General features: G+C 43.5%; 1 protein-coding gene across 3 annotated transcripts in view; it reads right to left on the bottom strand.

Moving 5' to 3' along the window:
- Positions 1–20,655, bottom strand: part of ITGA8 (integrin subunit alpha 8) — a 182,399-nt gene extending 161,744 nt beyond the window's left edge. For 2 of the 3 annotated variants that reach the window (XM_030832407.3, XM_060292278.2), the window contains exons 1-2: positions 20,392–20,654; positions 19,563–19,696 (exon numbers count right to left, since the gene is read on the bottom strand). In XM_030832407.3, the coding sequence (XP_030688267.1) occupies positions 19,563–19,696; positions 20,392–20,597 (340 nt within the window). In that variant the 5' untranslated portion in view covers positions 20,598–20,654. Of the gene's footprint in view, positions 1–19,562; positions 19,697–20,391 lie in introns of all 3 variants that reach the window. The other variant, XM_030832410.3, reaches the window with a different exon arrangement.
- Between the last annotated feature and the right edge of the window lie 2,107 nt (positions 20,656–22,762).

Raw genomic sequence — 22,762 nt, 5'->3', positions numbered from 1 at the left:
AACTGTGTTTAACATTCAATTTTATGTTTTTGGGAAATAACCTATGTTTTGATAATTAGATAGATAGATAGATAATAGATCCAATTCATTCTTTTAAACTCCTGTAAGTATTGTATCTCATTAGATAGCCATCTGCATTTTATTTATTTTATTTATTTATTATCTGCATTATTATTTATTTTATTTATTCCATTTACACATGAACATTTAGGTTTCTCAGTTTTTCTACTACAACACACATGTGCCCTGAGTACCCTTACACTCGTCTTCATCTGCAGATGGAGAAGTGTTTCTCTCTGGCACCAGACTAGAAATGACATTGCTGGGCAGCTATGCCAATCCACCTCCAGAGTAGCCCCAATTTCCACGCACACTCACAGGGCACGAGAGAGACACCATCAGCTCTTGTCATCGTAGAGCTGTTAAATTTCTGCGAACCTGGACGACTATGAAATGGTCCTTCATTTGGTTCTGTTTTCATGTGCATTTCCCTGATAATTAGTAGAGTCAGTCATCTTTTTATGCTTATGGACCATATACTTTTTTCTTCTGTGAATTGCTAGCTCATCTCCTTTGTTCATTGCCTTGTTTGGTTATTAGTCTTATTGATTAGAAGAACTCAGCGTATATTCTGAATCCTTTTTTTTTCTTTTTTTCCGTGGTACGCGGGCCTCTCACTGCTGTGGCCTCTCCCGTTGCGGAGCACAGGCTCCGGACGCGCAGGCTCAGCGGCCATGGCTCACGGGCCCAGCCGCTCCGCAGCATGTGGGATCTTCCCGGACCGGGGCACGAACCCATGTCCCCCGCATCGGTAGGCGGACCCTCAACCACTGCTCCACCAGGGAAGCCCCTGAGTACTGATTCTTTTCCCCACATATATGTTGTCAATATCACCTTCCAATTTTTGCTAGTCTTTTAACTTTACGAGTATTGTCGTCCATCTGGAATGTTTTTATATTGGACGTGGCGTGGGCACCTTACTTATTTTCAATACGAAAGGCCAGTCGTCTCAACACCACTTACTGGACAATCCATCTTTTTCCTTGTTCTTTGGAGAGTTGTCATTCCACCTCTGCACTGGTACCTCCTGATGCGACTGGAAGGGCCCAGCATGATCTGGCCCCTACCATCTCCTCCTGCTTTCCCAGCTCATTAAGCTTCAGACAACCACCTTTCTTTTTTTTTTTTTTTTTTAAGTCTTTATTGAATTTGTTACAATATTGCTTCTGTTTTATGTTTTGCTTTTTCGGCCCTGAGGCATGTGGGATCTTCGCTCCCCAACCACGGATTGAATCCACACCCCATGCATTGGAAGGCGAAGTCTTAACCGCTGGACGGCCAGGAAAGTCCCTACACCGCCCTTCTTGAACACGCCCAGCCTTTTCTGTCTCCTCATTGCATATACTCTTCCCACAGTTTTCTGCATGGCTCCCTCCTTCCTGTCACTCAGGGTTTAGCTCAAATGCCACTTCCTCTGAGACCCCCTTCCCTGAGCAGCTAGTTCACCCTACCCTAAGTCATTCTCTCCCGTTACCCTTTAGACTTTTCTTCATAGCACTTACCATTAATTGAGATGATCTTATTTCTTAGTTTGCCTGTTTACTGACTATCCATTCCCTTCCAAATATACATGAATCCCATGAACAGGGACGTTCTCTGCTTCACTGCTGTGTTCCCCACTTCTAGAACAATGCCTGACACATAGTGAGTCCTCTGTAAGAGTTTGTTGAATGAATGACCAAACTCCCATCTATTCATTCAGAAGCTTGTCTAGGATATTGTTCAGTATGATCCTTTAAATTCAAAATGTTCTGTGTATGGGTGTGTGAACATATAGACACTAAACTGTTTGTGACGGTTCTCTCGAAGGCAGGGAGTGTACCTGCTGTAGTGGCTTTTTATACTTTAATTGTATATATTTCTGTGTTGTTTGAGTTTTTACAGTGAATGTTATTACGTCTATGATCTGAAAAAAGAAAATCTAGAGATAAAATCAAGACATCTGTAGGTCAACCTGAGAAAGCTAGATGGGTGGTAGCAATAAAATTGAGTTGGCTTGTCCGACATTTCTGGGCTTTGAAGCCATCTCTCTTAATTGGTAGCTTTGGTCTCTGGGCAATCAGTGGGTGGCAAACCTACTAACATTCTGCTTTTTCACGGGAATATTCATTTCTGAGCAGGAGTGAGTGAGGGAATGTAGAATATGGTGCACATATGGGCTACAAGCAGATTTTTATAATCTTTTCACTGAGTAGAATGGGAGGAATTACAAGAAGTGAGGGTAGATCACCATGGGTGAGAGAGAAGAGCTGAGATTGACACAGGTGCAGCAGACATTTTGGCAGATGGGGGGTTTCTGAAAAACTATAAAGTCCTCAGCCTTGTCCTGGAAAACAGTAAGTTTCCCTGTAATCTTCAGTCATTACTTCAAGTGCTTCACCCTAGCGATTTTTTTAAAGCTGTCGCAGGAGCTGTCCAGACATTTTTAATCAGGAAAAGGGGAAAGGAAATCTTTAAATGTTTATTTATAATCTTTTCCTTCATCAGTGGATGCTATAAGTGTTTCATTCAAATTGAAACTATGTATCTGAGAACAAGGAATACTCCTATGTAAAATTTAAAATAAAATATCGGTAGCCAGAGAACTCCTTGTCTAAAAGAAACAAATCCAAGAAAAGAATCTGGGTCAATTTTTATGTCCTAGAAAATTAAACTTCCAAATGTATGCCTCCCAATATTCCAAAACCACAATTAAAAACCATGAAAGAATACCTCTGTAGCCTTCATACTCTTGATGATCTTACTGGGAATTTTCAAGTGTTTAAGGAAATATCACACTAATTCATTTTTTCATATAACGTTCAAAAAACGTGTTACTCTTTTTTCCCCCAGTTATACTGAGATATAATTGACATACAGCACAGTGTAAGTTTAAAGTGCACAGCATAATGATTTGACTTACATATATTGTGAAATGGTCACCAGAGTAAGTTAAGTTAATACCTATCATCTCACATAGACACACACACACAAAAAGAAAAAATGTGTTCCTGATGATGAGAACTCTTAGGATCGAGTCTCTTAACAACTTTCATATATACTGTACATATATATGTGTGTGTGTGTGTTTATGTGTATACATGCATTATTTTATATACGTTAACTATAGTCATCATGGTGTATATTACATCCCTAGTACTTATTTATCTAATAGCTGGAAGTTTTTACCTTTTGACTCCCTTCTCCCCATCCCCCAGCTCTGGTATAACCATAAGTCTGATCTCTTTTTCTATGAGATGTTTTTTTTTTCTTTAGATTCCATACATGAGTGAGATCATACAGTATTAATCTTCCTCTGTCTGACTTATTTCACTTAGCATAATACTCTCAAGGTCCATTCATGCCAATGGCAGGGGTTCCTCCTTTTTAATGGCTGAGTAATAGTCCATTGTGTGTGCATGTATATATATATATACGCATGTATATAAGATATCTATATCTTCTTTATTCATTCATCCATTGTGGACAGAAATATGTTATTCTGATTAAATAAACATTCTATTATAACTGAGATTTATTATTTATATCATATATGTATACTGTATACAAAGGTGTGCGTGTACACAAACACACACACAAACACACACGGGCATACTCGTTTTCTTGCCATTACCTAGTAGATCAGATCTAACTATCCCGCCCTCCACCATGTAGGTCCCAGACCCCACACCTGATCTCCAGATATGGCATTCCCTTCCATTCAGGCAGCTTCCTCTCTGTTCCCTATTGAGTCTTAACTCCCAGACTTTGTACATGAAGCTTCTCTTGCAAAATTCCACTCCTCCTTTTTTGTCAACTAATCCAAATCACTTTCTTAAAAGCTGCTTTAAAATGTAGGGCCATGCTTGACAAATAGCCATTCACACATGGTTAAGAATCATGGAGGGACTTCCCCGGTGGTGGCGCAGTGGTTAGGAATCCACCAGCCAGTGCGGGGGACACAGGTTCGAACCCTGGTCTGGGAAGATCCCACATGCCACGGAGCACGTAAGCTCGTGTGCCACAACTACTGAGCCCACATGCCACAACTACTGAAGCCCACGCACCTAGAGCCCATGCTCCGCAACAAGAGAAGTCACCGCAATGAGAAGCCTGTGCACCGCAACAAAGAGTAGCCCCTGCTCGCTACAACTGGAGAAAGCCCACCTGCATCAACGAAGACCCAGTGCAGGCAAAAAAATTAATTAATTATTTTTTTAAAGTTTTTTTTAAAAAAAGAATCATGGAGAATATATGGGAGAAAATGTAGTAAAGAAATGCAGGTGAAATAAAAAATGAAGTGAAATAAGATAAAATAAAATGTAAGGCCCCAAACTCTTTCTTTTCAAATTGAAATTCTTTCAGATTATTGTTTTTAAAAATTCAAACAATATAAAGTAAGAAAACTTGTATAAAAAATTGTATAAAGTAGTAAGTGAAAGGCCATTGGAATCCCCCCTCCCTGGACACACTCACTGTTGTTTTATAAACCCATCCAGCCATTCAGAGTTTGAGGCTTCTAGCTCATTCCTCTAGTTTAAGACATTTCTTTTCTGGAAATCATGAGGCTTTTATTTTAAATTGTATTTTTCATATCACTATTTAAATGTTTGGTTCCACACATAACTAAATAACTAATAATGTTAAATGAGCTGAAAGTATGCTTTTAGAGTTCTAGTAACAATGTTCATAAATATGGGTTTCGGATAGCACTAGTAAATATTGTATTACAATCTTCCTATTATATAGTTTTCCTGATCTAGATGAGAATATCAGTTTTCTGCTACAGTTATTTCCACATCTATATCATCTTCTGGAGAATAAAGACCATGTTTCCAACTTCCTGTTTTTAATAATCAATAGGGCCTAGCTAGTGTTCCTCAGACATTTGTTTCTACATCATATAAAATCATTTAAATGTTTTTCATATGTAATTTGACGGAGGCCATATGTAAGGTTTGCTCTAGAAATACATATGGACTTTTGTTGGTATGATGCAAGTAATTTCTTGGGTGAGCGTTCTCATTTACGTGATGCAGCTAGAGGAGCAAATATCAAGAAATGAAAGAATCTCCTCTCCAAAGGGAGATGAGAAGCCAGCTGGGGCAGATCAGACACAACGCTCTGTGGCTCCTCGTAGGAAACACGCAAATCTGCAGGGCAGAGCTGGTTACAGGTGGGTGGTAGAGACTGAGATCTCAACTTTGACCGCACCTGCTACAACCCACTCCACCTCACATACACTGGCTGGAATGGTTTTCCTTCCCATCTCACCCACCTCGAGAGAGACACGTGTGTGCGTGTGTGTACACACACACACACACACACACACATTCACCCTTCACCTCTGACCTTTAATGATGCCTCCTCCGAGACGCTTTCCCAGCCACACAAAAAGTTCCCCCTTCAGTCAAGAACAAGAGCCCTCTTTTGTACACCTAAACCCTTTTTCACTTTCTCCTGTTACAGTGCTTATCCCTCTGTTAGGGCTGCCAGGCACTCGTCTTCTCTTCCACTGGACTTGAACATTTCAAGCCCAGCGAGTACGTCTGTGTTGCTTGCTATTTATATCTAGTAGAATGGCAGCCCCGTGAACCAAGCCAGAAGCTTGGAATGCATCCTTGACAACCACCAACCCTGCACCGCACCTCCTGTCGCCACTCAGTTACCAATTCCTGCTGGTGCCTCCTTCTAGATCTCTCTCAAGTCCATCTGTTTCTCTCCATTCCTGTGCCACTTCCCTGGGGTGACTCCCATTTCTTTAGCCTCAGTGGCTGCAGTGGTCCCCTACCTGGTTTCCCTTCCTCCAGGCTTGTCACCTTCAAATGCATTCTCCGTCCTGACACTAGAATTCTTTCTAAAATGCCCAAATTCTTAAAACCAGCCATATCCCACCCTTATCTTGCCAGCATCGTCATTTCGTGCCATTCCCAACCATAGTGATTTTCTTTCAGCTCCTTGAATTTTTCACACTTTCTCTCCTCTCTAGATTTTCTCATACTTGGAATAATTACCTGGGATCAAATATCTTGGCCATTGACATAGCTGGGGAAATGAGAACTCTTAACTTATATGTCACCTTCCAATTGTGAAGAGAATAGCATGCTTCTCTGTTCGGGTCCCCAAAATGTATTTGCTTCAAAAAGTTATGAAAATCTCTCAGCATGGGAATCTCAGGAAGCAGACTGAACGACATAAATCTCTTCACTATGACCTCAAAGCAATACTTTTAAATACAGGATATGATTGGGTTTCAGGATGAAGGTTATATAAACTTGCCTCCCAATAGCGCTTGAAAAGCTCCTGTTGTATGCTTGTATTTTCCTCAGGACCTCATCCCTGTTGCCAGAAGATGTGGTAAAAAGGGAACCAACCATCATCTAACAAAATGGTTCATTTTGTGGTTTTAAAACAAAATCACCATTCCCAACATTACACAAAACAGGAACTTCAGCATTCAAACCTTCTGTTTCTGCAGTGTATACTTATGGGAGATTAATACCCAAGATGGGATTATCGTCTGGGAAATCTTAAACTCTACCCCAAACAAGTAGGACCATACTATAGGTTGAGCAGAGGCAAAATGTATTCCTTCCCCAAATAAATTCAGATCTTAAGTAGGATTTACCGGGCAGTCCCTGTGCACTTCGTTGCTTAATGCATTCTGCCATTTCACTGTTACTATTTACATTTTCTCCTTATCTCAGCCTTCTCCGTCTACTTCCTCACTCTCAGCTGATGATCTTGCTTTTTATGTCACTGAAAAAATAGAAGAAATGAAAGAAGATCGTTTTCTTCCTTCTATTGCCAAACCCACAAACCCACTCTCGCTCTGCTTTCTCTGCTCTCTAAGGATGGGCCGTCTTTGTGCTCCTCCAAGGCCAATCCCTCCATCTGTGTAAAGTCCCACCCATCCCTTTTCATCTACTCAGGAATCTGTTTCTGCACATCCTTCTCCTCCTTTAATCAACATCATCATTTCCCTATCGACCGGACGATTCCTATTAGATTACAAACACGCTATCATGTCTTCTCGATGATTACATTTCTGTGGTCCCAGTTAGGGTGGAACTCCTTCGGAAAAAATGGCTCTACAGACTTGCTGTCTCCTGTTGGTCTTCTCCCATTCTCTCCTGACACTCATGCCCCTGCAACTACTTTTAGCAGCCGTCAGTCACTTTCTGTGACCAAATCAGATGTTCAAGGTTCACTCCAATGCACACGAATTGCTTCACTGGCTCCTTGACCTCCTTTGTCTAACCGGCCACTCCTTCTTATCATTGTTTACACATCCTCCTCAATTCTCTAATTTTTCTTTAAATGTCAGGGACTCCAGGACTCTGTCTCAACCTTGACCTTTCCCCTCCCCTCCCCTCTTCTCTTCTCTTTGCTTCACTTCGCTTCTCCTCACTTCTTGTCTTCATTCACACCATCTCCCTAAGTCATGGCCTTAAATATCATCTACATACTTACAACTTCCACATTTAAATCTCCAAACCTCTTGCCTGAACCGTGGGTTTATTTATCTAACTGCTCGCTTGACATCACTTGGATGTCTAATAGGCATCTCCAGTTTCTCGTGTCTGGACTCAACTGGATATTTTCTCTAAGATTTGCTCCTTCCCCGCTGTTTCCTGTCTCAGTCCCATTCCTCCAGTTACTCAGATCAGATTTTTCTCCTTCTTCTGTACCCTTCATCTGATCCATAAAGAAAATTCTACCAACTGCACTTTCAAATAAATCCCAAATCCAACCATTTCTCAACCCTAAGTGCTATCATTCAACCCAAACTGCACTTTTCTACCACCAGACGATGGGTCTGTCTCTTACCCCATCCCCTTGCTTCCGCTCTTGGTTGCCTACACGCTATTAAACCGATCCTTTTAAAAACGTAATTCAAATTCTGTTACTTGTCTACTCAAAACCACCATTGGCTGCCCATCACTCTTAGAATAAAATCCAAAGTCCTATCTCTGGCTTTTAAGGTGCTATATAATCTTGCCTAGACCTGGTTCTCGGGCCTCATTTTCTATCATTCTTTTCTTGACTTACTTCTCTTTAACCCAGTGACCTTTCTCCATTTCCCAAGAACACTATCCTCTCCGGACTTAACATTGACTCTCCTGCAACATAGAACATTCCCCCTGCCCCATACCACATGGTTCCTTCCCTCACTTAATTTAGGCCCGTGCTCAAACATCACCTCCTCAGTGAAACTTTCTCTGACCACCTCCGGTAAGCAAAATCATAGCCCCCAAGATGTCTCCATCTTAATGTCCCAAACCCGACTATGTTAGGTTGCATGACAAAGGAGAATTAAGGCTGCAGATGGAATTAAGGTTGCTAATCAGTTGACCTTAAAATAGGGAGATTACCCTGGATTATCTGGAGGGCCCAAAGTAATAACACAGATCCTTTCATGTGAAACAAGGAGGCGGAAAAGGAGAACGAGAAACACGGCAGTGTGAGAAGGACTCAGCCGAACATTGCTGGCTTTCAAAATGGAGGAGGACCATGAATCAAGGAATGTGGGCAACTTCCAGAAGCTGGAGAAAGCAAGAAAACAGATTCTTCCCCAGAGCTTCCAGAAGGAGCGCAGCTCTGCCAACACCTTGATTTTAGTCCAGTGAGACCTGTTTTAGACTTGGCCTCCAGAACTCTATGATAATCAATTTGTGTTGTTCAAAGCCACGAAGTACGTGGTAATTTGTTACAGCAGCAACAGGAAAATAATACCCCAGCCAATCTAAAAAAAGTGCACGTGTGCATGCACGCGTGTGCGTGTGCACACACACACACACACACACACACACCACTCTCTGTCCCCTTAGCCTTACCTTACTTTTTCTCAACTTGCCACTGGCTATTCACTATAAATCCCACAAGGGTAAGTTCATGGCCATAATTCCAGGGTCAAGGACAGCACCTGCTTCAAGAAAGTTACTAACGCTCCTCTTGTCCCTGAAATTTGATTTTACTGTTTGCTAACTCTAAGCTTTATTTTCAAGTCCACTGTTCCTTAAGAGAAAATAGTTGACCCTTGAACAATGCTGGGGATTGGTTCCAGGACTCACCAAGGATACCAAAAGTGTCAGATGCTCAAGTTCTACAGTCTGCCTTCTGTAACCACAGCTCTGCACCTGCAGACTCAACCATCCAAGGATCCTTTAATAATGTAATACTTATTGAAATAAAATCCTCCTATAAATGGATTGGCACAGTTCAAATCCCTGTTATTCAAGGGTCAGCTGCATTTTGTAAGTAAAAATGAGTTAAAGTTAACCAAAGGATGCTGTGAAGGGAAAAGACATTATGATTTAATAACATGTCACCCAAGGAGCCTGACTTAAAGGATGAAGGGTACTCAGTCCTCCCAGACAATATCTGTGCCAAAGAATGGAGACCAGGTGGAACAAGTTGAGAACTGATTGTCAGTATGAGTTTCACCCATATCTTCACATCTGTTGATAGAAACACCTTCGTTTCCTTGCCATGTGTCTGCTTCTTACCATACATGTGGGGATTGGGACCGTAGCCCCAAAGAACTATGTTATTTCAGGTCCCCCCTAAAAAGGTCCTGAAAAATATGTCCATTAGAAATAGAAGAAAAACCTGTTTTCATCACATTTGCAAAGACAACCTCTTCTATTGCATTTCCTTTCTAGTATTCTTTTAAAGGTTGTGCACAAACAGTTTTGATAGGTGTGCGTAAATACACCAGTCTACCACAAAGTGTTAGATATTCAAATAAGTTGGCCTGGCCACCCTCCTAGGTGTGCTTTGGTCTACCAAATGTGAGGAGAAGTAGTAAATGTCAATTCCTGGCGGAAGTTTTAATAGACGATGTGCAATTTGCCACATGCCTTCCCAGGTAGAGTGACCTTGAAAGCATGTGTCAATAAGGAATCTCCATCCGCATGGATCTTTGGGTCACTTGAATAAGCAGAGGCTCCTCTCCAGTTCACATTAACCAGATAGTGTGAAAAAGCAATAAACCTTGTTGGTTTAAGCCAGAGATTTGGGGTTATTTGATACTACAGTAATCCCTGGGCATTCTTTGGCTTAAGAAATGTGAGGAGAAATGACTGTCAAAAAATATTCTATCCTGTGGGTCCAACGGGTTTCTTTCGTTCATGAATTCTCAGTGCCTTTTCAAGGAGACTATATATTGTAAGTCTCAAAGAAGATGTGATGGTTAATTTTGTGTGTTAACCTGACTGGATCATGAGATGCCTGGATATTTGACTAAACATTATTTCTGGATATGTCTATGAGGGCGTTTCTGGATGAAATCAGCCTTTAATTTGGTGGACTCAGTAAGGCAGTTTGCCTCCACAAACAGCTCTCTTATTCTAAAAGGCTCTAGAAACTGTCATGTCAGACCACCAAGCCTATGTTTCTATTGATGTAGGAGCAATCTAGAATGAAAACAGGAGATACACTGCACCTTCTTATTTTTACACATATAACTGTCATTGAAAACACCCTTGGTCTTCAGTATTTTGAAGCATAAACACCTATGCGTAAATAAGTACATTTCTAAACTACTCTACCACCTACACTCAAGACAAAAAAGGAAGCAACTAAGAGTGCTTTCAGCCAATACAGAACCTGAATTGTGGTTTTCCATTGTTAATCTCCATAACACTTCCGTGAACTCAATAATTTCATTTAGAAATTTTTGCATGTTTCATTTTATCTTTATTTTTCCTGATCATAAATAAATACCTGTTCATGGTTTTTACAAATAAGTAATAAATGCACTAGAAAAAGCAGAAAAAAAAAACAGTTTTAATTACATTTCCTGATAGCCTCTCATTGCATATCTCCTCTTGTACTCTTCTACAAGTTGTAGACACAATTTTGAATTTTATGTTTTTCACTTAGTTTTTTTTTAATAAATTTATTTATTGTTAGCTGCATTGGGTCTTTGTTGTGTGTGGGCTTTCTCTAGTTGCAGCCAGTGGGGGCTACTCTTTGTTGCGGTGCGTGGGCTTCTCATTGCGGTGGCTTCTCTTGTTGCAGAGCACGGGCTCTAGGCACGTGGGCTTCAGTAGTTGTGGCACACGGGCTCAGTAGTTGTGGCTCGTGGGCTCTAGAGTGCAGGCTCAGTAGTTGTGGCGCACGGGCTTAGTTGCTTGGCGGCATGTGGGATCTTCCCAGACCAGGGCTCGAACCCATGTCCCCTGCATTGGCAGGCGGATTTTTTAACCACTGTGCCACCAGGGAAGTCCTCACTTAATATTAAAACAAAAGCATTTCCCCATTTTAATCCTGATTCTTGGTAGGCTTCATTTTTTTTGTGGTTCTATAATACCCAATTGTGTGATTTATACCATCATTTACATGAGACACATCCATATGTAGGATGTTTGAAAATGTTATTTTTTAGTGTTATGCCCCCTTTCTTCTAAAAAAGGATCTGCAGCAACTTTAGAATTAATTTTTGAAACATATTTTCCACTGGGAATTGTAGGAAGAGAGAAGCCAGAAAAATACCAGAAAATTGTTCCTGGAAAATAAGATGTTCTGGGTGGTTACGAGGGAGGCACCAGGACATGGGCTCAGGGTAAGTGGGGACACGGGTGTACCTAATAGATGCTGAGAGGTGAGCTGTGCCATGACGTATTATGGAAACCATATGGTAAGAGGTGGGGGTGGCTTATGCCAGAGGCACGTGGGCAAATCGTGGGGAATGACAACAGACCGATCTGAAATGGAGCCGTAACCTGGCTGGGGGGAGTTGGCCCTGACCCAGTACACCTGGGGTAAGATGCTGTGTGTAACCTGGGCTGTGTAGGGTCCTCGCATAAACCTATTCCTGTAGCAGTGGTGTGTGCCCTTCTCTCTCATCTCTACATGTCCTGTAAATCAGAGCAGATTGATACAGAGCCTTTTGCAACATCATACACAAATCTGTGGCCACATGTCAACTATCAGAGCTTAAGAATAAAATTGACCTAATGTTAATAAGTTAATGCTCTGCAGTGCAGTTATACTACTTTTGATTACTACAATAATGTGTTTGAAGTAAGACCTCCTTAGTTTAATGATGATCAATGAGAGGTCCCATGCCTGAATTTCAGCAAGGGTATGAGAATTAGTAAGTATGATGCTTCGTTGCAAAGATTTATTCTGATTCAACATGTTTCCATTCACAGTTTTCTTTTTTTTTTTTTTTTTTTGCGGTACACGGGCCTTGCGGCACACGGGCCTCTCACTCTTGTGGCCTCTCCCGTTGCGGAGCACAGGCTCCGGACGTGCAGGCTCAGCGGCCATGGCTCACGGGCCCAGCCACTCCGCGGTATGTGGGATCCTCCCATCTTCCCGGACCGGGGCACGAACCCCATCCCCTGCATCGGCAGGCGGACTCTCAACCACTGCTCCACCAGGGAAGCCCATCCATTCACAGTTTTCTTGCCAAACACATTCGGAATATAGTGTTCTTTATTTAAACAATGTATAGAAGGTCTGAAGATCTGACACATTGTTTGGCCCTATTTGGGGGCAGTAAGGTGACTTACTTAGCTTTTCAGGGATGTGTCCTTATACTTCCAGCTATTATTACATTGGACCTTCCTGTCGTCTAGAGTTTAAGCCCACATGCTCATAGCAATGGCCATGCTCCATAATGCTTTTTCTTTCTTTCTTGGTTTTATTTACACGCAGTACAGTTCACTCTTGGTGATGTACAGTTTAATGAATTTTGATAAACACATACCATCACGGATCCATCATCACAGTCAAGATGCAGGAAGTTCCGTCAGCTCCCCAAATTCCCTTGGTCTTCCCCTTTGGAGACAACCCCTCTTTCCTACTCCTAATGCCTGGCAACCATTTCTATAAAGACTTATTTTTATAATCTATGCTTTACTTCTACTAAAACAATTAAAAGGGTAAATGATCACTTTGGCCAGTGTCTGTGGATCTAGAAGAATTTCTCCACTTGTAGACCTTTGGGTCTAAATCTCAGAGATCCAGGAGCTGGCCTTTCTGCAGGGCTAGAGACGAGCCCCGTTCCCTCCCAGCTGGTCTGAGAGCTGCCTGGCTGAGGTCCATAACAGAGCAACACCGGTGTATTAGGTAGGATGTTTAGAGTATAAATCGCTTATTCGTGCCTCACGATTTGCTTATCTACCTTAAATCCCATAAACGTAACCCAGAATCGAAACTACTTTTCATCTATTTTAGCGTTTCATTATACACGTACACCTTGCCTGATGCACTAAAATGTTGTGTGAAAATGTATTTGAACTGAATTCTGAAAATTAACTATTTTTAAAGTGAGCGCTTTTAAGAAGATCAATAATTAGTCTTTTCTCTCTCTTCCTCAAAAACCCATGTTTGTGTATCTGGATGGTGTCCATCAGGGAACTGCTTAGCTGAGCTTGTTAGAAACGTCAGCAATTCTCTTCATCAACACAACCCACAGATACAGGACTCTGTACACAACAGGTAAAGTTTGAACTCGTACATCACACCTGGCCGGCTTCAATGCGCCAGTGCGTTTTTCTTGCCTTCGGAACAATTTCAAGGCAATTTCCTACAGTCCTCCCAGAATGCTGCAGCTGCTGCACGGATTCTTCCTGCCAAGAGCCTGGAAGCCTGTTGCATCACACACACGTCCAGCTTCTTGAAAGAATTTTGCAGATTAAGCAACAGGCGCCTAACGCTCATTCTACTCAACTAGCCGTAGAGCAGATCTGTTTCCCATTTCTAGTTGGACTTTCAAGGACTTCCGTTTTCTAATTGCTTCCTCCGGTGCTGCGAGCTGTGGGGACTGCTCCCCCTTCACTTCTCATGCCAGGACTTCGATGGCCATTGTGTTCTGTCACATGAAAGTTAGAGCCAACTGCGAGAAGCTGAGGGATGTTGGTTGCATCTGTTGGGCCAGCCTGTCAGTCATGGGAGCCATCATGAACTGCTTCTAGAATAAGTAAGCCTTCCAGCTTAAGCACCCCTGATGACTCAGCGGGATCAGTAATTAGCAGAGTAAGCTTTCTGCCCTAATCTGTGTGTGTGTGTGTGTGTATACATTTTTTTTTTCATGTGTGTGTGAGAAGCAAAACTTACCCTAACTCTGGCAATATTGATTCTTAAAAGGAGCAGGTTATCTTTGGGCTGCCTTCCGCCTTTTTTTTTTTTTTTTTTTTTCCACTTTCAATTGAACTTACTGGAGTCCAGATATCTGCTCTCTCTGAGTTCTATCACCTTGGTGTTATCTCCTCTGTCATTTACTGGGATAGCTCTGCCCTGCATTTGCCTTTGCTTTGTTCCTGAACAAAAACTGGTTTCTTTCTGAGGAAGTTAGAAAAGCAAGACTTATGTGACCAATATGTTTCCCAACCCTCACACGAGAAAAAGGGCACACCCAATGCTATCGAAAAACAACCCTGTACCAGTCACAGCGCCAGATGCTTTAAGCTGCTTCTTATTGTGGGCTCACTCGACATGAAATGAAAAATAAAACAGACTCCTGCCTGCCCCTCCACCCCCAACAAAGGTTTCCCGGCTCCAAGCTAAAACACAATTCCGAAAAAATCTTACCATTTTAGAGCTTTGAAATACCCTAACCAAATTGTCTTCCATTTTAAGTTTTACTTTTTTCTTTCTTTCTTTCTTTTCTTTTTTTTTTTTGAACACAAAGATGCTAAATTAAGGCCAGGCAAATTCTGGTTGTCTTTCTCAGATGATTTCCAAATCTCAATGGTACGTCCCACCTCTTCCTGTTCACTCTGTAAGTGGGTCTCTAACTGGGAGGGTTCCCAACTATTTGCCCCTCCGTGATTACTAATGCTGTGATTATTATCATCATTATTAGCACATGCAATTATCTTTCACTGCAAAAGGTTGCATTCGAGCATTTAAAACAATCAAATATTTGTGTACTCCGCTTTTGTTACCACTGTTGCAATTTGCCTTCTTATCATTCCAAAGATGGACTGTCTGTTTCATTGTCTCATTCACCCTTCTTCTAGCTGGAGAGCTGTAACCTAGGAGTTTTTATGTAATCCACACATGGGTTTGGAAAATGTAGGAAGAAGATAAACAATGAACCTTGGAGTAGATTTAGAAAGGAGAGGCATGAATTTGGCAGACGTGATGTTCTACATTGAAGACGTGGGGCACAGTTTAGAGGCAAAAGTGGAAGAAATCAGTTTGGTGATGGGGGTATTTTATTTTAGTGAGGTAAGAAGGAAAGCCAGGAGGGAGCTGAGAGAAGGACATTTTTGGAGCCACTTGATTTTGTGCAGAGCAGGAAAATTATCTACCCTTTTCCCTCCCCACCACCATATGCTTCCTGAAAGTTTTCTTTTTTCATACTTGAAAGGACCACAGATTTTAATAGTATTCATACATTTGAAGTGCTAGGCAATTCCCAGCTTCCTCTATTTTTGCATTTATGGTAAGTAATTTTTAAAATCCAGGTTATAGGATAAAGTAAAAATAAAATAAATGACTACTATTTAATGAAAAATATTTCAAACGCAAAGGCAGAGAGAAAAAAAAAAAGGCAGTTGACCTTAAATAACCTAAGGTTCAAGATCACAACCAGATTCAGGGTCTAAATTATAGGCCAGTCTCCCCCAGTGTCTAGGCTGAGAGAGTTTAGTAAGTTACCACAGCGAGCATTAATTTACAGACACCCCCAGGGCCTGAACAAGTTGAAACAACATCATTAAAAGGTCAAATTTACTTAGAATGTCTCAAATTCAGATGTAATAGTAAAAGCAGACAGGGTGGAAGACAGAGACAGTCATGGCTCTCTGTACAAAGGTATATTTGTAATGTGGTCTATATTGATGCCCGACGCATCACACTCTATTATGTGCATCTCAGTTTGCGGGTGTCCAGCACTCAGAGCCCCTACTTTGTCAAGCAGAGAAATTTTCTTCCTCTTTGGGGGAAACCTGCACGTCGCTGCCCATGGGCAGAGGGTAGGACAAGAGGCAGCTGAGGGGGCATATACAACCCATCTTTCCCACCAAGACAAAGGCTGTCTCTACGACCTCTGATTTCCACAACCTTCTGCCCAAACTGCTTTCCCCTTTCAGATCTTCTCTGGAGGGTCATTTTAACTGGAACCTGTGAAGGTAACTTCGGGGTGGGGGAGTGGAGGAGGGGGAGGGGAGGGGAGCGGTGCCTCAGCTCCATAGGATCCAACCTTGAACTTGCAGTCTGTTAGGACCAGCCCTGCATCTATTGTTTATGATTGTGTGGTCTTGGATGTATCTTTTTTTTATTATTATTATTTTATTTTTGGCTGTGTTGGGTCTTCATTTCTGCGCGAGGGCTTTCATCGCGGTGCGCGGGCCTCTCACTGTCGCGGCCCCTCTTGCTGCAGAGCACAGGCTCCAGACGCACAGGCTCAGTAGTTGTGGCTCACGGGCCTAGTTGCTCCGCGGCATGTGGGATGTTCCCAGACCAGGGCTCGAACCCGTGTCCCCTGCATTAGCAAGCAGATTCTCAACCACCGCGCCACCAGGGAAGCCCTTGGATGTATCTTTTAAACACCTTTGATGTCTGTTGCCTTACTCATAAAATGGGTTTTACATGGTCATTTTGTTGTATGGATTAGAAATAATGTGTATAAGTGACTGGCACATAGTAGGTGATGAATAAATGCAACACATCTGGTAGTATTGCCTGCAACACCCAGAGTCAGAATGCCTCTGTTTCTGCTTTTCATCTTTGGTTCCAAGATCATACTCTGCTCACAGAACCGACACTTGAACTGGAAATAGCTCTACAGGCTCCTGCTGTCCCTCCCTTCCTTTCACAGCTTTGCGGCAAACGGCATTCACTGGCAATTCCACCGTCTTGTGGCTCATGGATAAGGTCTTTGGTAGAAATGATGTGTACGTAGTGTGCTGGCCCCCACTCAGTAGCAAACCCCTGAGCCACAGTCCTCTGATTCCTATTCCCCCACCCATTCTCAGGCCATTCCCAGTAGCAGCCAAGGTTCCTGGGCCCACAGTACCCCCTGATGGCTAAATGGGGAACTTTCTTTTCTCAGTCATTCTTCTCTCTCTGAAACTCGCCCAGGCTTTCACTGTTCACTGCTTTCTTCATTCCGTCATAGACCATTCATTTCTTACAAATGTTGTGTGGTCTCCTATGCCTTGCTTTTTTTTTTTCTTTCATTTCTTGCTCAATTATTTCAGAAACATCTATCTCCCTCCCTGGTTCCCTCACTTTGTTCCACTTAATGAACCCTCAAGTTACGGCGATTATGGTTGCAAGTATAAAATAGTAGGATGAATGCATCTCTCAAGAGAAAAACCCCAGGGAATTCCCTGGTGGTCCAGGGGTTAGGACTCCATGCTTCCACTGCAGGGGACATGGGTTCGATCCCTGATCGGGGAACTAAGATCCTGCATGCCGTGAGGAAAAAAAAAAAAAAGAAAAAAAAACCCCATCCATTTAGGAGTAAAATAAGACATAGTTGTAGAACCAGCAGCATTAATCTCGAAAGCCCTTTGCAACATCCAGATGTCTTCCTGAGAACCTGTGCAGAAGGTGTCATCTACCCCCCTTTCTCCAAGGAACACTGATATTTTCTCAACACTCATTATTTTCCTATTTAGTTAATCGCCAGAATTGTACTAGTTTGTCCCCTACTGTTTCATTGCAAATATGACTCAGCTACAGTAAGGGTTAAGTGCATTCCTATGGGTTATTCTGGAAACCAAAGCACAATCTTTCAGCATTAGTTCTCTGTGGGAAACTGAATTCAAAGCTCCGAACAGTTGCTTTAGAATGAACTTTTGGGAAATGCTGCCTATTGTAATTTAACACTGGAGAGTTTTGGTTGGGAGTGGTCAGTTTTCAATAATTCATATTGATGTCTGTATTCTCTGGTTTTCATTTGTTGAACGGTGACATCTACTGGGATTAGTACTTAGAAAGGTATTCAGGTGTGACTTATCTTATCTGGATAAGATATTGACTCTTCCTTATCAAAGAGAAAATATACTAACCAGATCCTGATTTGATATGTTGATATGTTATGGGACTATTCTAGAAGGTTATTAAATTCATGTCCATGACTATAGATTGACTGTTGGTAAAAATACATCAAATGTTTCAAAATGCAAATGCTAATTTCCCTTAGCTTAAATTCAAATATGCCAACAATTTATGTTTTTATTTATCAAGGCTCACATTTAAAATACTTTTTAAAATACAAATGATTTTGATGTGGATTAGTAAAATACCTTTAACTTTATGCTTAATTGTTCTGATTTAGGAAATTTATTCTCAAGCTAGAGCTCAGTAATTAGAAGCATCTAAAGTCCTGATTCAACAACAAATTGAAAGATTTCTTTCACAAATTAATATCAAGTGGCTGAATTAGTCATAAAATGGTAAATGAGCTGTTGTGACCATATATAGACACATATGAAAAACATAATTTTAAAGTGTTTTCATAAAATATTTCCTAGTTTGGTCATAATTCAAGCTAATGCTTGCATAGGAGTTTTTTCTTTGAAATGATTCCCATATACTTAGAATTGAAACTATTTTCTCCTTTAAAATAAAAACTGCAAATCAGTTAAAGTAACAGGTAAATAACACCCATCCAATTTCATCAAAATTCTGTGAAAACTGATGTTCTACATAAATTCTAAATTCATACTAATGTAACAATAATGAAGAATATATCATAAAATAGCTGTGTGGTGCAAAAGGTATTTTAATTGATTGTTCATCAAAGAACATTATTTGAGTTGACACATTCACATTTTTCTGAAAAGAGGTATTTGCTTCCTGATAATACATACCTTTTGAATTCATAACGTTTTGGAGGTACAGATTAAAACATTCAGTGTTAACGTTTTTGAAAGCATTAAGTTTAAATTGTTTTCTCAAGACCCAAGGAGAAAACACCAGAGGAAACATAAACAGCCTGAATTGTTTAAAATGTATTTTCCCTTTAATTAAATAAGAAACATCTGTCCAGGGATTTTGGAAATGAATGTAATCCATCCACACTCTGCCTGTACTAGTTTGCATCCAATGTCCAGTATTTTGAAAGAAAACTCTGTCTTTCTGTAAAGAATTAAACAGCAACATGGAGTGATATCTGGGTCTGTAGCAGCTGACTCTTGCCTCCAGAGCTTGGGCACTGTTAATGCTAAGGATCTGTCTTTTCCCAGATTTGTCCTTGGGAAGTAACCAAATTCTCTCCGGAATCAAGGTTAGGGTATAACATCTGCCTTTCTCCAAACCATCCACTCCCCCTGAAAATGCTTATTTAGGAAGAGTAAGGGAACAGAAGTTACCAGGATGCGCCCAAAAACCCACGCTCAAAATACCGTTCCCCCTCTGGGGTGCACTCAACATTTTCCTCCCCTTCACTCCGGCTTTAAAAAGCTGATTTCTCTAGGGACCTGCGCTGCCCACAACACAGACCCATCAGACAGGCCACGTGAGCACAAAGAAAGTGGACAGTTGACTCCAGGATGGCTGTGGCTCTTTGAAACCAGGACTCACAGTTGAGAATGACAAGTATCACTTACTGGTGTTGTCAAACGGTATCTGCCTGCACTGCACGGACCCCTCGGCGGGCCAAGGACAGTAGTAGACGGCTCCCCCTTCCACGATGTCTGGCTGGCTAGTGTTGGCTTTGGGCGCTCCCACCAAGACACTCGCTCTGCGAAAAGGGTTGGAGAGGAATTACTCCTTGGGAATCATAAACGTGAGCGCAGGCGACGCAGTCTCTGGAGCAGCCTGCCCACGGAGACTAGGGTCGGGGTCAAGGGCAGAAACGTGTTTAGGATGGAGACCGACTGTCAAACCTGATTTCCTCGCGGAAACCTATGGGCGTCTGAAACCTGGTTTGGAAGAGGGTGCAAATAGTCCTAATTCTTCTCTAGGTGGAGCTATGTATATAGTGAGTTGAGGGAAGAGGGGCGGGCGGGGATGGGGGGGAATAGCCAAGGACAGAGCCCAGCTGCTTGTAGCAGACAGCACTTGCGCCCAGACCCTTAACGGTTACAGGCTACGTATAAACAGACCATGTTGCGGTCGTGGTTTTCACTGGCTTGAGTCCGCTCGGTCCCGTTTCCCCCTTTGTACGATGCTGAAGTCTTTGTCTCGGGACCTCCCCGGGACCTTCGGATTCTAGGCAAGCGGCATGTCCCTAGCTCAAAGTTCACAAGGCACATCTAGCATGGAAGGCGAGAGAAGAGGCTGGTGGCGGGGAGCCGGACGGGACCCCCAGCGGGCAGCGCGATGGGCTCTCACGATCGCCTGCCATCAGGCTGCGGGGACAGGCGCGGGTCCCCCGGCAGAGGGGCAGGGACCCATCCTGGGGCGGGGTGGGCCCGCGCGCGCGGGGAAACTTACGTGCGAGCGGCAGGTACGTGGAAGTCCACCGCGTAGCCGAAGTAGCTGCCCTCGGGGCCGCCGTACACCGTGAGCTGGTCCACGTCCAAGTTGAACGCCTGCGAGGCGGGCGACCACAGCACCACCAGCGCGGCCGAGAAGCAGCAGAGGGGCGCGAGGGGCGGCGCCCGGTTGCCCCGGGGACCGCGGCGGGCCCGGGCGGACATCGCCCTCCGCCCGGCCGGTGCTCACCGGACGGCGGGAGCCGAAGACCCCGGCTGGGGAACGGCGGGCGTGGCGGCTGGCGGTCCCCGATGCCCGCGGCCCGGGTCGGTGCGCGCGGCGCGTCCGCGGTGACAGCCCCGGGCGATCCTCCGCGCGTCCCCTGCGGTCTGCCGGCCGCCTGGTCCCGCGGCTCGGGGGGCTGGCGGAGGGGATCCGAGCCCTCCTCTGGCAGCGGGAGGGGCCGCGGCGCGGTAAGGGCGTCTCCTAGCGGCGCGTCAGCGCACTGCGGACCGGAGTCCGCGACTCCCTCGCCGCCCTCGGCTCCGCTGGCGGCCGGCGCCTGTTTCGGCCGCCCGGCTTTTTTACATCTCAAGAACGATCTGAGCCTCACACAGGCCAAGTCAAGCCATTGCTTTTGGAAGCCGATCTCCCCCCTCCCCTGGCCCCCGCCGCATGGGGCGAGGGTTTACTCCAGTGTCTCCCAAATGGAAGACTGTGAAAGCGTACCCCAGCACGAGGGACGAGGCCAGACCAAGCGGGATCTTTGCATCACCTCTACAGCCTGAAGACCCTTTCAGGGTCGATGTGCGTTTGTACAGTCCTCTCCTTCCCCACCTCTACCCGACCTCCCTGCCGAGGTAACTGATAAACAGAGCAATCCTGGAGATTTTATTTAGGTCTTTCTCAAAGGCACGTGGCACACGTTAAATGACTCGGCCCTATATGTCCTTAACCCTGTGTAATTGTGGTGAAGACTGGCAAAGGTGGGAATGTCGGAATTTCCAGTTTACCCCCAGAAGGGGTCGAGGGTGTAGGTTGGAGTCAGCGGGAGTTCAAACTTCAGTTCCAATCCACCACCGGTGTTACTGATCTCTTTCTGTGTCTTCTGCTTGGGGTAGGGAGTGAGGGATGAGTAGGGGGGAAGGCAGAGGAGAACCGTGACGTAGAAGCCCTTACATAACATGTGGTCTTCCAGGGAAACAGGACTGATGGGGAAAGAGAGCTGCTATTAAGCGTTAAACAGGGTGGTGCTGGGGTTATATAGGTATAGAGACGGGAGAGGTGCGTAGGGTCTACAGTATTTTAAGGAGATGTGTTGGTAGATTTCAACAGAAATTTGAATATGAGGCTTGGCTTTGGACATTGGGGGCGGAGTGATTGAGGGAAGGTATTAAAGACAGAAAGGCTGGGATGAAATGGTTGTGCAAAGGGATCAGAATAAAAGTGTGGGTTGGAGAGCAGTGGGAGATAGGGATGGACATCCTGAGAAAGGATCTTCATGACAAGAACATTTATTGAGGCAGAGGGAGCCGGTTCTACAGCAAAGGCATGACATGCCCACAGGGATTCCAGAAGTTTAGTAGAGGATGTGTGTGTGTTGGTGGAAGGCGGTCGGTTGTTAGAAGGAAGAGAAAGCAAAGCAAAGCAGCTGTTGCCCAAATGCACTGGCTGATGAGGACTTCGACATGATTAACAGATGGAAGGGAAAGGAAGCCCAATGGGTTAACTAGGAAGCCCAACAGGCCCTTTTCTGGCAGGGAAAGGGCCAGAAGACTGATGGCAGAAGGAAAGTGAAGGAGAGCCCAAGGCGAGTCTGCAGGTATTGACTAAGAAGAGGAGAATCACAAACAGAAGCAATGGGCAAGGAGAGCATACTGGGAGGTAGATGGTGAGTTAGATGCTGGACCTGTTGAGTCTGTTACTAGCATGGGATCCCCAAGAAGCTGGAAGCGTAAAGTGTGATTCAGAGCAGTGGTCTAGTCTGGTGGTGCAGATGTAGGAGTCCATCCATGGAAAATCTCTGCTCCCATTGAAAAGCTAGACTCTCTCTCTCTTACATTAGAACCCACTTGGCAGACTGAATTAAATTTTACATTTCATCTTTGCTTGTCTCATCCCTGTAGAAATGCTAAACATTAATAAGCGATCAGAAGATTATGTAGCAAATCATCACATCTGGATCATTTCCTAACTGGATAGTCCTTTCCCGGACAAGGACTTAAAAGTAGAGGGTAGAAAACATTTTTCTCAGTCTAAAAGTCCACTTGTGTTGGATACGAACTCCACTACCTTGGCTCAGGTTACTATTGTTCATAAAAGTGATGTTCCCTAGAGTAAATTTCAATGAGTAATTCACATGCAACGCACACATGGGCATATTCAGAGC

Source organism: Globicephala melas, chromosome 2 (genome assembly GCF_963455315.2).
Source record: "Globicephala melas chromosome 2, mGloMel1.2, whole genome shotgun sequence".
Lineage (NCBI taxonomy): Eukaryota > Metazoa > Chordata > Mammalia > Artiodactyla > Delphinidae > Globicephala > Globicephala melas.
Note: the sequence above shows the minus strand (reverse complement) of the source record. Positions and strands in the feature narration are given on the sequence as shown.